Genomic DNA, 16,401 nt, shown 5'->3' with positions numbered 1-16,401 from the left:
GCCATCTCTGCATTGACAGCTCGGAACATACCACTTAGTCGAGCAGCTCGTCTCCTTTCTACCAAGTCTTCCTAACCCAAACTTTGTAACATTTTTGTAACGCTACTCTTTTGTCGGAAGTCACCCGGAACAAATGGAGCTGCTTTTCTTTCGATTTCTCCAGTTCTCTAATCAAGTAATCCTGGTGAGGGTCCCATACACTGGAACCAAACTCTAGTTAGGATTTTACCAGAGATTTATATGCCCTCTTCTTTACATCTTTACTACATCCCTAAATACCCTGGTAACCATGTGCAGAGATCTGTACCCTTTATTTACAATCCTATTTATGTGATTATTCCAATGAAGGTATTTCCTTATATTAACACCTGGATACTTACATTGTTCCCCATAAGCTACTTTCACCCCATCAACACAGCAATTAAAACTGAAAGGACTTTTCTTATTAGTTAAACTCTCAACCTCACTTTTAACCACATTTACTATCATACCATTGCCTGCTGTCCATCTTATAACATTGCCGAGGTCCTTGTGCAGTTGCTCACAATCTTGTAACTCATTTATTCAAGTTTTGCATTCGATCTAGAAAATATCCTAAATAGTAGTTCAGGGAATAATTCAATAATATTTGGAGATGCAAATATATACTTGCTCTCAACCTCCAGAAACAGAACTTGGTATGACAATTTAATAACAACGTATGGCTATATGAGGGTTGGGGCAAAAATCATGGTAACAATTTTTTTTCTTGAAGATACCAGTCCGGTTGGAAAATGTGACATATACAGACGAAAGGACAAGGTGTTAACTACATATGTGGACAATGAATAGCACTGAACTATCGTAACTCACTAACTTATTACGGTAGTATACAGGGCAATATGGCCTTCCTGGTGCAAAAGAATGACAACACAGTACACATGAATTTGACATGACAAGCCTGGGCCTAAAGAACATCAACGTAGTCCGCTGCTACTGACACCACACACTGCCAACAATGTGGGAGGCGCTGAATACCATCTGCCTCAGCATTTGCCACACCATGTGTGAGTCGGGTCACCTGTTGGCGCACAGCATTAGCAATGTCATCTCGTGTTGAAAACCGCCTACCACGTAGTGGTTCCTTAATCTTTCGAATGAGATCAAAGTCACATGGCGAAATGTCGGGAGTAGCAGTAGCTGCCCTACACACTCTGCTTTATGTGATTTTGCATTGTCGTGCAGGATTATTGCACTGTCCACAAGATCCGGACGTTTCTTCCGAACGCCACGACGTACCTTTCGCACCAGGAAGTCCCTGTAGTACTGTTCGGTCACTGTTCTGCCATGTGGAACAAAGTGGCAAACAATGACACCCCTGACGTCATACGCGACGATCACCATCAATTTGACTGGGTTAGGATTCTGATGGACCTTCTGCCTCCTTGGTGATCCAGCATGTCGACACTCCGCGGACTGACGTTTCAGTTCTGGTTCGTATGCCCTGGCCCAAAATTAATCGATGGCGAATATTCGTACCAAGAATTGATCGCCGTCCTGTTGCTAGCGTGCAAGGTGGTCGGAACATATTGCATAGCGCACCCACCTTTGAACTTTCGTCAGTGCATGCGGTACCCACCGCGACGCGATTTAGCGCAGTTGCAGCTCATTACGCAATATCCTGTGGACGGTGCGTTTCTCGATGCCACTTGCCCTATCTAACTCCAGTAGCGTCCATCGTCTGTCTTCATCCAGGAGCTGCTCGATGAAGGCATGCCACGTCGGTCCGCACACTGACAGGTCGTCCCGAACGTTGCTCATCACTGGTTGACACACGTCCTTGCTGAAACTTTCCTACCCACCGTGCTACTGCACGGTATGGTAGGGCATTATTCCCAAGGGCTTCCACTAATTCACTGTGACATTCCATCGCATTTCTCCATCGGAGAACGGCTGTTTTGATGTAAGCGCGCTGCTCAACACGGGTTACGTCCATCTCGCACGATACTCACCAACTGACTAATTTCACAGCCGTCGCTGAGCTATTATCAGCTATCACAGAGCCATATGTTGTTCTGCATACACACTATGCCTGCATAACTTCCACACGACACATATACGTTTGTGATCCGTTCACATATCTACAAGAAAAAAATAGTTACCATGAGTTTTGCCTCAATCCTCGTATAACATGTAATAACAAATACCTAACTAGAGTATCGAAAACAACCTCCACATTAATTGATCACATACTGGTCACAAACAGTAGTAAAATATGTAATATATTCAATATAACAAATAACTTAAACCATCACTGCCTATTGGTATGTGCAATTTCTAGTGGAAAATCAGTTCCAGAAGTACCAATAATCAAAGATAGAGGCAAGCAATTTGTAAATTACAACGAATGAAATGAGCATATACTAAAAATAAATTTAACTGTGAGGAAATAGACATAAACACCTATTAAGTTATAATAAATTCATCGAGTATATTAGCAAGGGAAGTTAAACCAGCTTAATTTCAATAAAAAGAAAGAACCCCAAAGACATAACCCTAAAACCGTGGATTACCCAAGAATTACTAACACTTATTCACACCAAAGGCTCACTATTTCCGAAAACAAAAGTAAAAAGCCACTCTTCAGAAGTAATTGAAGAATACAAAAGAATCAGTAATAAAATAACCAAATTTAAAAGAGAGTTACAAGAAAGGTATTATGAACGTAGATTTCAGAATTGCAAAAACCAAAAAGGAACATGGTATGTAGTCAATGAAGTGTTAAATAGGAATCCTGGATACAAGCATGAAATCAGCCATCTGGTGGTAAATGATATCAGTATTACAAACACGGAGGACATATGCAATAGTCTAAATGAACTATATGTTAACGTAACTCAAAATATAACAAAAGGCCTTCCTGAAGATGAGCAAGTTCATGGTAGCACAACAGCTGAAAGTCAAACTAATAGTATTTACATATCTCCAACTGATGAATGTGAAGTGCTCAAAATTATCACTTCTCTAAGGAATAAAAATAATTTAACGGAAGTTAAAACAACCAATGTCAAGTCAAAAACCTGTGTTGAAAGTTTAGTGCCAAATATTGTGGAAATTGTTAACCGTTCAATGCTCAGTGGAGAAATACCCCAATTACTCATATGCTAGTGTTGTACCTATCTTTAAATCAGGAGATAATACAGATCCGTCCAATTACAGGCCAATTAGTATATTGTCTGCGATTGGAAAACTCATAAAAACGGCAGTAAAAATGAGATTGATATATTTTCTATGTAAAACTAATTACTTTTCCGATAATCAATATGGGTTTCTCTCAATTAGAGGAACTGATAATGCATATTTAATACAGTGATAGATTTTCAAAAGACCTTAGATGAACATAAATTAGCAGCAGGGGTACTCATAGATCTTAAAGAAAAGCATTTGAGCTGGTTGACCACAGCGACGTCTGAACAAGTTAAAAATAGCAGGAATGAGGGGTTTAGCATACAGAAGGTTCCAAAATTATTTATCAAACAGAACACAATATGTGATGATTAACGATACTAAAAGTTCCAAGCAACAAACAAAAACGGGGTACCGCAGAGCTCAGTACTGGGTTCTGTTCTGTTTTTTATTTATATTAATGATGGCATGCAGTCTTTAACACTAAAGGGAAAACGTGAATTACTTGCCGATGATATCTTCATAACTAAGCGAAACACAAATTATGGAAGATATAAATTGTGACTTGAATAAGTTATCGGACTGGGCTTTATCTCAAAAAATGATCATAAATGTGACTAAAACAAAATACTTAATCTTTTATAAGACAGCCCATAAGATCACAGCGGCCAACACTGTTACAACCGAATAATAGAGAGAGACAACTCAGCTATGTGTCTTGGTATAGTATTATACTCAACACTTTCCTGGAAAAGCCATGCTGATTACGTAATCAGCAAAATGACCCCTTTGGTAGGAATAATATACAGATTAGGATACAGTAATTTCTCTCACCAACAATTGAAGTGTATATATTATGCAATGATCCACCCACATCTAACATACATAAGCTTCATTTTGGGTAAGATATAGGAAGAATTATGTTAATAATTTTGAATCGTACAAGAAGGATTCCTCTTCCTCAAACAGTCACATGAAGTTTTTCAGAGTCAAATATTCAGCCGTTCCATAAGCAAATTGCATTTTCATCATCAGTCTTTATGTATAAGCCAAACAGGAACTTAACTCACTCCGCTGTTATTTTCTTCCATTGTAATGAAATTCATAGATATGAAACTAGAGGAGCATTAAGGATATATCCTTCTCACTCCAGTTCAGTAAAGTATGGAGTGAAAGGCATAGAATCGTCAATGTTTAGGGAATATAATGTATTGCTTCCTATTATAAAGAACTCAAAATCTGTTAAATGTTTTAGGAAAACCTGAAGGAATATTACTCCTACACAGATATCTTAATATAACCTTTATATAACTTACTTTAATTAATACATTACTATATTGTCCATATTTAATATCTTACAGCCATGAAATATCTGAATATACTTCTGAAAACTATGATGCTAACATGTTGAAAAAAAACAACTATGTCATAGTTATCTAAAAACTTACTTGTCACATTACTGAATAAGCTCGAGTATATGAAATGTAATTATTGGGTCGCCTTAACAAAAGTATGTACTGTACAGTGCCCATCACGAATCAGAGGCTCGTGGGCTTTTGTCACAATAAATAAATAAATAAATAAATAAATAAATAAATAAATAAATAAATAAATAAATAAATAAATAAATAAATAAATAAATAAATAAATAAATAAATAAATAAATAACATCATCTGTAAGATCAAAATTAGAGGATGCTGTATCAGGTAGCCAGAATGAGCAAAAACCCCACAAATTTCACAAAAAACATTTTTATTTCATAAATAAAATACATGTAAATAGAACATAGCCATAGGTGTTTATGATACGAGATCCACTTAGATGAAAATATCTATAGTGAGTCTTATCCTTAATACCTATAGACATGATCAATCCAACATAACACAGTATACTAAACTCATATAGTTATAGCTCTCCTGTAACTGAATAATAGGCTTGTATAGATCATAGTAATATATCATAGTTAATGACACAACTCTGGCAGTGAGCAAAATATTATTGTAATTTACTCTACAATTGTCTCTCAATATGAACATATTGTGATGTCTTTTATAGCAAAGCAGGACGACACAGTGCATGTTGAATAAATAATCCTGGCATTTCCAAGAATATCCTTAACTTTTTCTTTTCGTTACTTTAGATAAATTTATAAAAATATTGAGGGATTTTCTTCCCCATTGAAACAGCTGAGGTAAGAAATAACAAACGTCAATAAAAGGAACATAGGATAAAAATTTTGTGTAGGATATATGCTGACCGAAATTAGGAGAATTAGTACAATGAAATTAGATGATAGGCTTTATGTTTGCTACAAAATTTAGAAGCATTAAAATTGGAAGACTTAATAACACTGTGTCGAAGTTAAGACGAAGTTTATGAACAAGATAACTCCTTAATTAGAGTTTCTAAGTAGCAGATTTAGTTTATCCAACTTGGTTCTGGCAAGCCAAGAACTTGTTGTAATAGTTGTAGTCCAGGTTTCCGTTGCATCCGTATCCTCCCAGTCGATGTATGGCAGCATAGTCGTAGCAGTCCACAGCTCCATCTCCGTTACAATCCTGCAAAATTGAAAAGATCACAGATATAGTAATTCTAAGAATCCATCTCCGAGATTTGCTCGATCAAAGAATTCCGTCTGTTTCAATCTTGAAGAGTTCAGGAACAGCACATTAAAACATTAAATTACGTAGCCCATACAGCATTTTAACCCTTAAATGCGCATTTTATATTTATTTTCAATATGATAGTTTTCATTCCAAAAATAGTAGATTGTTACCATAAACATATTTAAAAAGTTATATGTCAAAATTAATATATTTTTAATTATTTGGATGAGTTAAGGGTTTTGAATGTTTTGCGTTCCGGTATATGCAAAGCTGTACGATTATTGTAGCTACTGCCACACTTCAATCTTAGAGATGTCCTGCTTCACGAATTCTCTGAGGTAAACAACATTTTATTTGTTTTACTTTAACTGTTTATAGTTCACACCACTCCAATTGATTAGCAAGAAAAGTCATAAAATAAAATATTGTTCATTTTATAATACACTAGTGACCCCTAGCGAGTTCGTCTGTAAGGCAGAAGTAAATGGACACTTGCAAAAATTATAACAAGACTGATTCTGATGGTTCGGTCAGCTTCCGCTTCGAACACTAGCGCTGTGCCCCGTCCGGGGAACCATCTGGTGACGAATGAACGTACCATTTCCACTTCTATTATAACGTCTAAATTTTAAAAAAAGTCATTGTTTAAGAAGCATTTCTCATGGACAGTCGTGATTTTCTTCTGATGAAGCAGAGCACAGTTCTCTGCGAAACGTAAAGAATTTCACCTTATTTTCTTGACACGGCATAAGCCTAAAAGCCTATACAATATCATGTATATTAGTACGGGCCGTGAAAGCATCAATGGCAACAAGTATATTCTCCTTTCCACATTTGCAATGTTGTGCATTTAAGGGTTAAAATATATTAATATACTTTGATCTATTTCCATCAACGTGGAAATCATAATATCTAGAGACAATGTCTTTCGGATATAAAATAAACGCAGCAGTGTACAGGATGAGAGGTGTTTTTGTTCACATTCCTAAAGATATTGTCAATCTATTTTCATACTCTCAAGGGGAGTCACGACCGAAATATGGAACTTCTACAATTTATCATTTATCACAACCAAATTTAAAACACAAGGATATATTAATAAGATGAAGCACCACATAAAATTACAAGTCGATTAGTTAATATGTTGCAAAGTTATTCACAAATACTGTTTACTATGTTGCATGGAAAATGCTCCTCGCGGCACACTTCTCATTATTTTTGACACTGACTGGAATGAGCAGTGTGCACACGGAATAATGACAGAGGAGTGTTCGCGGCTGTCTACGGCCTGGTCATTGTAGCTCTGGAACTTTGAACTGATAGATCGGCAACGTAGAAGTTTTCGTTAAAAGTGAGAAAATGTGCGGTTTTTCATTAGATCGAGAGTTTCATATGACAGCATTGCTTTTAATCGCGACATTCGTACTGACGTGGACATAATTGTAATGACCTATGTTGACTTCAGTTGGGAAAAACCATAAAGCAGTCTTTCTGAGAATTCCGTAGCGATGCACGGGCACATCAGCTAGTCATTTATATGTATTAGAAAACACAGAGGTCTAATAATACTGGCTTGAGGAATTCACCTCTTAATTATTACAGGGTCAGATAAAGCTTCGCCTACTCTAATTCTCTGAGTTCTATTTTCTAGAAATATAGGTACCCATTCGGACACTATTTTGTCTAGTCCATTTGCTCTCATTTTGTGCAGTAGTCTCCCGTGATCTACCCTCTCGAAGGCTTCAGGTAGGTCATTCGTGATACAATCCATTTGACCTCCTGAATCAAAGATGTCTGCTATATCTTGCTGGAATCCTACAAATTAAGCTCCAGTGGAATAACCTTTCGTAAATCCCAACTGCCTTCTATCGAACCAGTTGTACATTTCGCAAACATGTCTCATATAATCAAAAATAATGCTTTCCCAAAGCTTATATGCAATGCATGTCAAACTGACTGGCCTGTAATTTTCAGCTTTATGTCTATCATCCTTTCCTTTACACATAGGGTCAACAATAGCAACTCTCCATTCATTTGGTAAAGCTCCGTCATGCAAACAATAATCAAATAAGAACCCATTATCTTTAGGATATCCCCAGAAATCTTATCAATTCCAACTGCTTTTCTAGTTTTCAATTTTTGTATCATATTGTAAATATCATTGTTACAATAGGTAAATTTTAACACTTCTTTAGTATTAGTTACCTCCTATATCTGGGCATTAGCCTTGTAACCAACAATCTTTATATACTGCTGACCGAATACTTCTGCTGTTTGAATGTCCTTGCATACACACTCCTCATGTTCATTAATGATTCCTGGAATGTCCTTCTTGTAGCCTGTTTCTACCTTAAATTACCTATACATACCCTTCCATTTTTCACTAAAATGTGTGTGACTGCAAATTATGCTTGCCTTCGTGTTATCGTTATCTGGCTTCTTTGCTATATTTAATTTCCTAGTAAGTTCCTTCAAGTTCTCCTTACTTCCACAGCCATTTCTAACTCTATTTCTTTCCAACTTGCAGCTCCAGCTTAGTCTCTTTACTGGTACTTCTCTGTTATAATAAAGCGGGTCTTTACCTTTTTACCACCTTTAAAGGTACGTGCCTGTTTTCACATTCTTCAACAATTGCTTAAATCTATCCCGGAGTATGTTTACATTTTTATTTACTGTTTTCCAGCGATCATAGTTACTTTTTTTTAAACTGCCTCATGCCTGCTTTATCAGCAATATAGTACTGAAAAATAGTCCTAATTTTAAATAACTTCCTTTATATCACATTTATGCTTAACTACAGTACTACAAAACCAGTTTTGTGATCACTAATACCATCGATTACTTTGATTTCTCTATAGAGCTCATCTGGTTTTACCAGCACCGCATCCAGAATATTCTTCCCTCTAGTTGGTTCCATCACTTTCTGAATCAGCTGTCCTTCCCATATTAACTTATTTGGCATTTGTTGGCTATGCTTCCTGTCGTTCGCATTATCTTCCTAATTGACATTTGGTAACTTGAGATCACCCGCTACAGTCACGTTACTTTCTATTTCGTTTCCCGAGTGTTATCTGCAGTAACAGTGCAATAAGAAGTCTGTACAATAAAGATGTGCCGTAACTAATTCATGTCGCGAAAGCTTGTCAGTGAGCGGGTCACTTGAACTTCCGGAGCGAAACTCATCTCTCACAAACACGTCGGTTTGTACAGCTCGAATGAATAACATATTTTCATTTAACGTAATTTTAATGGAATGGATATGTTCAGTGCTTTTCATCTCGCCCAGTAACCAGCTGACCTCCTCGAAAGCATTCTTAGAGGCGTGGCGTGAAATGAGGTCTAACTGGATTCCCGAATCATCCGGCATGATGTGAGTGAGATCTATTAAACTGAGCTGTGACGTGTTTTAACTTATTTTTGAATTAATATTTAAATGGAAGTTTATCTTAAAGTCACCCAGTGGTCATTTTATATTTGAAAGGGTAACAGTACTTTTCTCTTTGTTCCTCTTATTATTTATGGTATTTTCTTTTTTGATTGGAATAATGAGTTAGATGATATGTTTGAGGTTCAATAACACATTCCTTGGTATCTACTTCAAAAGTGGCATGATGTTTGTGTACCATTGGCTAGTTGGCCCTAGACTAAAGTAGTATTACTTATGGAACTATCATAGTTCAGATTGCTGGAGGTTGAATGATGATGGTACTCACCTTCCCGAACTTTGCCATGTAGCCCTGCACAGTTCTTGCAGCACAGTACACATCAGTAACACAACGAACGTAAGCTGTTGAAGAAAAGAGAGAAGACACGTGATTAGATAACACGAATTCTGATCTGCAGGGCAAGTGACTTGCACAACACAGTATGCATTAGAGAGATAGTTAATGGATTCCCCTCACTGCGGAGAAAAGTGTATTTTATAGACAAGTAACAGAAAAGTGTGATTTATTGATCCGTAAAAGTATATCTACTCCTTAAATCTAAATACGAGTAAAGAAAAAGTGAAAAATCGGTAGAGGATTTCTTAAAGTTGTCACTTTATTGTTATTTTATAAAATAATATTACTGGCCGTTTTTAATTTTTACTTTTGAAGTACAAAAATTTCACTTTTCCTTACAACATTTAAGGCAGAATAGATACTAACCAAGTACACCAAGACTCAAGTTACGCATAGTTATGTGGTAGTCTTACTTTATTAATCAGTTTACCCTCCAGAGTTAGTTTTCCCTCGGACTCAGTGATGGATTCCACATTTACCGCCTCAAGGGCAGTATCCTGGAGCGTGAGACATTGGGTCGAGGTTGAAACTGGGAAGGAGGACCAGTACCTCACCCAAGCGGCCTCACCTGCTATGCTGAACAGGGGGCCTGTGTGGGAATTGGAAGATTGGAAGGGATATACGATGAAGAGGGAAGGAAGCGACCATGGCCTCAAGTTAGATACCATCCCGGCATTTGCCTGGAGGTGAAGTGGGAGACCACGGATAACCACTTCGAGGATGGCTGAGGTGGGAATCGAAACCCTTCTGCTGAGTTGACATGCCGAGGCTGAGTGGACTCCGTTCCAATCCTCGTACCACGTTTCAAATTTTGTGGCAGAGCCAGTGATCGAACCCGGGCCTCCGGGGGTGGCAGCTAATCACACTAATTACTACACTATAGAAGCGGACTGTTATGTGATAGTAAATTTTAAAATGAAATTTAGGTCTAGAATTCCGCTTTGACATAATTTACGAGTAGAAATCGTGGAACAGTTTGTTATCCCAAGTCAAAAATTGAGTAACTATACCTGTGCGTTTCTGTGTTAAATATTTAGATAAAAATTGTCTAATGAAGTAAATTTTGTTTTGTCATCCTGCACCTCCATGGTCACCTTGTGTGCAAGGCAGACGTCATACTTCTCGGCCAATAGCCCATACATTTTTTAAACCACTCCTGTATGTCACATCAGGCTCAAGTCAGTGTGAAAACGTTGTATAGCTGACAATGTAATTGATGTGTTCACTCACCTCCTTCGTTAGCAGGATCATCTTGAGCAATTACAGGCTTGCCCGCATCAGACCAATAAGCCCACGTGATTCTGAAGAGACCGCAAACATCTCCAGAACAACCCATAGTACGGTTGCAGCCGGAAATAGCTTCGCAGATACATCCTAGGCAGATGTCAGTCACTGGACCACCCCCCTGCTGGGCTGAAATTAAGAAAAAACACTCTCTTATGTTCTGAGACAAATTTTTATTTATTTATTTATTTATTTATTTATTTATTTATTTATTTACTTATTTACTTATTTATTTATTTATTTATTTATTTATTTATTTATTTATTTATTTATTTATTTATTTATTTATTTATTTATTTATTTATTTATTTATTTATTTATTTATTTATTCTGAATACAAGAGACCATTAGTCCCAGTTACAATATTCATGGTGAACCTTACCTATGCGTAAAATAATTAACAAAAGTAATATTTAAATTATTTATCACTGACAAACAAATAACATGAAACATAACATAACTCTAATACCACACCACAATACAGCGTGCTGTTTTTCAATCATCATCATCATCATCATCTGTTTACCCTCCAGGTTCGGTTTTTCCCTCGGACTCAGCGAGGGATACCACCTCTACCGCCTCAAGGGCAGTGTCCTGGAGCTTCAGACTCTTGGTCGGGGGATACAACTGGGGAGAATGACCAGTACCTCGCCCAGGCGGCCTCACCTGCTATGCTGAACAGGGGCCTTGCGGGGGATGGGGAAGATTGGAAGGGATAGACAAGGAAGAGGGAAGGAAGCGGCCGTGGCCTTAAGTTAGGTACCATCCCGGCATTTGCCTGGAGGAGAAGTGGGAAACCACGGAAAACCACTTCCAGGATGGCTGAGGTGGGAATCGAACCCACCTCTACTCAGTTGACCTACCGAGGCTGAGTGGACCCCGTTCCAGCCCTCGTACCACTTTTCAAATTTCGTGGCAGAGCCGGGAGTCGAACCCGGACCTCCGGGGGTGGCAGCTAATCACGCTAACCACTACACCACAGAGGCGGACATTTATTTATTTATTTATTTATTTATTTATTTATTTATTTATTTATTTATTTATTTATTCTGAATGCAAGAGACCATTAGTCCCAGTTGCAATATTCATGGCGAACCTTACCTATGCGTAAAATAATTAACAAAAGTAATATTTAAATTATTTATCAGTGACAAACAAATAACATGAAACATAACATAACTCGAATACCACACCACAATACAGCGTGCTGTTTTTAATTATTAAGAGAAATTAAAATATAATATTTAAAAATATATTTAAACAAGATTTTTCACCTAGGATATTATTGAGAAAAATTATTTGAAAATGTCATGGTCTCTATTAAATTATATTGAGAATTATAGAATTACATGAGGGTAAAATGTAGCTTCTGGAGTACCGGAATATCAATGTATGGTTAAATACTATTGTACCGGGCGAGTTGGCCGTGCGGTTAGAAGCGTGCAGCTGTGAGCTCGCATCCGGGAGATAGTGGGTTCGAACCCCACTGTCGGCAGCCCTGAAGATAGTTTTCTGTGGTTTCACATTTTCACACCAGACAAATGCTGGGGCTGTACCTTAATTAAGGCCATGGCTGACTCCTTCCCACTCCTAGGCCTTTCCTATTGTATCGTCGCCATGAGACCTATCTGTGTCGGTGCGATATAAAAGAAATTCTTAAAAAAAGATACTGTTGTATATTGTTCTATTATGTTCAGATGTAGACTTTGAAACAAAGGAGATATGTCTTCAGTAGTTCGATACACTTTCTGCGATGTAAACAAAGAGATGGACCACAGTTAATTACCTTTCTGAAAAATCACAGCTTTCTGCTAGTCGATTACATTGCAAATTTTCTTGAACGTTCTTTTTTAGAAAAGAAATTATAATTTCTTTCCAAGATTTTGGAGAGAAGATACTGAATTATGCTGTTGCGAGAAGAACGAGAAGAAGAATTTAACCAGAAGAAGAAATACTATCACAGTCAATAAGTTCCTGCACTGGCACCTAAAATGTCAGCAGCCATTCACAATTACGCATACTTACTACTCTATGCCAACAGCCGTAGCCGTGTTGAAACACCGGATCCCGTGAGATCTCCGAAGTTAAGCAACATTGGGCGTGGTCGGGAGTTGGATGGGTTGCCACGCGCTGTTGGTGGGGGGTAAGGGAATGGAGGAGCGGAAAGGAACTGGCCACCCTACCGCACGTAAACTTCGGCTCAGGAACACCTCTGTGGAGGTTCGGACCTGCCTTCGGGCAGAATAACCCTTACCTTACCTACTACTGTATATCATCCCTCAAAATAGATGCGCCTGGGCAGTGTTCATCTCTTTGCTGAAATGGAATCAAGCCCACGTAGCACCGCATGGTGCGAGAACAAATATGGAAATGTGATTTTGTCTATGGTCATTATTGAAATGATCTACTACACCGGGTGATGAACCAACACGACTCTGCCCACCATCTTGAATTATGTTCCATCCTTACACCACAAAGTTCTGCTGCCTGTAAACCAGCTTGAAGTTCAAATGTAAGATATAAGATGACATCACAGCATAGAGGCATGAGGAGACACCCTGTTTCGACTGAAATCTCACTTTTCATCCTTATTCTGGGTAGGTCTTCAATTGAGGAGCTATCTGACGGTGAGATAGCGGACCCGGTCTAGAAAGCCACGAATAAGAGCTGAGAGGATTCGTCGTGCTGACCACACGACACCTCATAATCTTCAGGCCTTCGGGCTGAGCAGCGATCGCTTGGTAGGCTATGGCCGTTCGGGCTGTTGCGCCGTGTGTTTTTTATATTATTATTTACCGGATGCTGTCTAAGCTTAGGTGAAAGGTTAATTTGATGGTGGTTGTTGAAACAAGAGAAACTACATTTTTTTAAATACCAATTTCCTCGATTATCAGTTACACTCTCGTACAAACACATTAACTTCGAAACGAGCCATTATCTAATCTTTACTAATCACGGAGACATTCACCTGGATGATCACCTCCAAGATCATTGACACAGCCAGAGCTGACCTTCACCTTGTAGTCATTTGGCTGCCACGCCCTAGAGAACACTATGGAAAGTTTATGTATTATCATACAAAGGTGTCTTAAGAATGCTAGCTGTCTACATTTAGGGTGAGTCAGCTGAAATGTTTACCTGAAAATATTCACCGTTTAAGGTATCAAAAAATAATTTTCAGTTTCAGTAATGTTACCTAGAAATTCAGAATCGAATTTGCAGCACTGCTAAGATAACTAAAATAACCTGATATTTTTAAAAGAAACTACACAGTTGTCTAGGCCTAGCATTTAACAATACTCTCGAGAAAATGGCATGTTTCTAACCGTGCTTCGTTCAAAAGCAGTCAAAGAAAACCACGTCTTAAACAGCGGACGTCTATGAAGTTCCATGTGGTTGTGCTCGCTCATATACTGGCATGAGAAAACGGCCTGTTAGCACCAGGGTGAAAGAGCACGAAACACGTGCCTATGTCCTGGATGTTTTGGACACCACAATATTCGACACATGATGGCCGGCACCCTCAAAGAAGGAGGAGTGGAGCAAATGGAAGCATCAGACGAATAGATATCATAGCATTTAAACCGGAAAGCAAGAACGGAATGATCATTGACCCAGCTGTGCGATATGAGTGCCATTCTGGTCAACCGGAACAACTAACTTAGAGAAGAAGGGCATTTATGAACATACAGTCACGTATTATAAAGAGAAATGTGGACTCTAAAATAAATCTGTCACAGCGTTAATGGTGGAAGACCGGAGAACAATTCCTAAATTCCTATTCCAATTTTGGATCTGATTAGGCAAAGGAAAAATCTCCTGCCAACCGCGGGTCAATATTAATTTTGTGAAACCATTTATACAGTGAATAGTATCGTGTGTCGCGTTCTCTTTACTTCTTGGTCCCTTTTATATTTTATGTGAAAGATGTGATCATATTCCACACGGATACGATTTTTATTATTTTATTTACAAAACTTCCCTCAGTCGAAGGCCACAATGGACAAATCATAACGAAGAAATGAAATTATAATTTTGATTTATAATAATTTTGTTGATTACATTATTCTCATAACGTTTTTAAACTATAAGAGTTATAGCACGTAGCAATGATTTCTCACTAATGAAACTGAACGTCGTAAAGCTAATAAAGGCATAGTTTGTAGTTCCATAACTTCTAAATTAAACTGCTTCCAAAAATTCACAATGAATCGAGGAATAGTCCCCCGAGCTCCTATCATTTGATAGTAATGTTTATAACCCGTTAAGCAGTGATGAAAGTTTGTATATTGGAAATGAAAAAGAATGCTTTGTCCTAGTGACAAAAGACAAAGTCACCTCCATACAGGCCATGAAGACCCTTGGAAGAGTGGAAGGTAAAGGCTTCCACCGTTTTTAACCGCGGCACGTGATGGGGTAGAGTGGTTAGCTCTACGCCCGGCCGCCTTTGCCCCCAGGAATTAGCTTGGTACTCATTTTTGGTGTAGGCTGAGTGAATCTCAGGGCCATATGCACCTCCGGAAGTGGAAATCTTGTTTCTTAAATTTTACGACTTCCTGATTGGGATTCGCACCCACGTCCTTCCGGGCGAACCGAGCATGCCTTTACCGCCTCGGCCAGGCAGCCCCTAAATTATAATAAGGGAAGTTATAAAATATTATATTATTATTTTTATTATTGTGTAAAGAAAATTTATTGTGTGTACTTCAGTAAACCCACTTTGGGCCAAATTAGACGAATAAAATAAAAGCACGCAGAAATGAAATGAAATGAAATGGCGTATGGCTTTTAGTGCCGGGAGTGTCCGAGGACATGTTCGGATCGCCAGGTGCAGATCTTTCGATTTGACGCCCTAGGCGACCTGCGCGTCGCGACGAAGATGAAATGATGAAGACGACACATACACCCTGCCCCCGTGCCAGCGAAATTAACCAATGATGGTTAAAATTCCCGACCCTGGTGGGAATCGAACCCGGGACCCTTGTAACCAAAGGCCAGTCCGCTAACCATTTAGCCATGGAGCCGGACAAAGCACGCAGAAATAACACAACATAAATGAAAGGTCGATGACATTAACAGGAGTCAAAAATGTAATTTGAAATATGTTGGTAACTCATTTTCATTGTGAACACTTTGAAACTTTCCTGCTGCTCTCGAGGCCTTCATGATCTATATGGAGAAGACTCTAAATCTCATTATAATCCCATCAACCTACAATCAAAGATATAAAAAGAACCTTGTACGTAGAATGTGACGAGTCAGAAGCTCTCCCGCCCCGGAAAGACCAGCAATTGTTTGGTAACCTCGAGTCTACCAGGTAGGATCCGCCTACAAGTACCGTGCTATTCCACGAACCAACTGCTCCCGACTTACTGACGTACTGATGACGTTATAATACTCACGAGTCGTCACGAAGAACTCGCTACAGTCAAATACTAAATTACCATTAGTTAACCTCTCTCCTGAAGGTGAGGAGACCTCAGTGAATTCGTACACTTGAAATGCTCACCGCAAATCGTGCTTTCGAAGGGTGTGATGAGATGGGATTTAATCATTTCTTGGT

At 38.4% G+C, this 16,401-nt stretch overlaps 1 protein-coding gene across 1 annotated transcript in view; it reads right to left on the bottom strand.

Annotated features, from left to right (window-relative positions):
* Positions 1–4,901: 4,901 nt before the first annotated feature.
* LOC136883158 (lysozyme) overlaps positions 4,902–16,401 on the bottom strand; it is a 52,301-nt gene continuing 40,801 nt past the window's right edge. Inside the window, exons 2-4 of the mRNA XM_067155342.2 lie at positions 10,785–10,967; positions 9,486–9,559; positions 4,902–5,724 (exon numbers count right to left, since the gene is read on the bottom strand). Of these exons, the coding sequence (XP_067011443.1) occupies positions 5,590–5,724; positions 9,486–9,559; positions 10,785–10,967 (392 nt within the window). The 3' untranslated portion in view covers positions 4,902–5,589. The remainder of the gene's footprint in view (positions 5,725–9,485; positions 9,560–10,784; positions 10,968–16,401) is intronic.

This window comes from Anabrus simplex, chromosome 1 (genome assembly GCF_040414725.1).
Source record: "Anabrus simplex isolate iqAnaSimp1 chromosome 1, ASM4041472v1, whole genome shotgun sequence".
NCBI lineage: Eukaryota > Metazoa > Arthropoda > Insecta > Orthoptera > Tettigoniidae > Anabrus > Anabrus simplex.
This window is presented reverse-complemented; position numbering and strand designations above follow the sequence as displayed.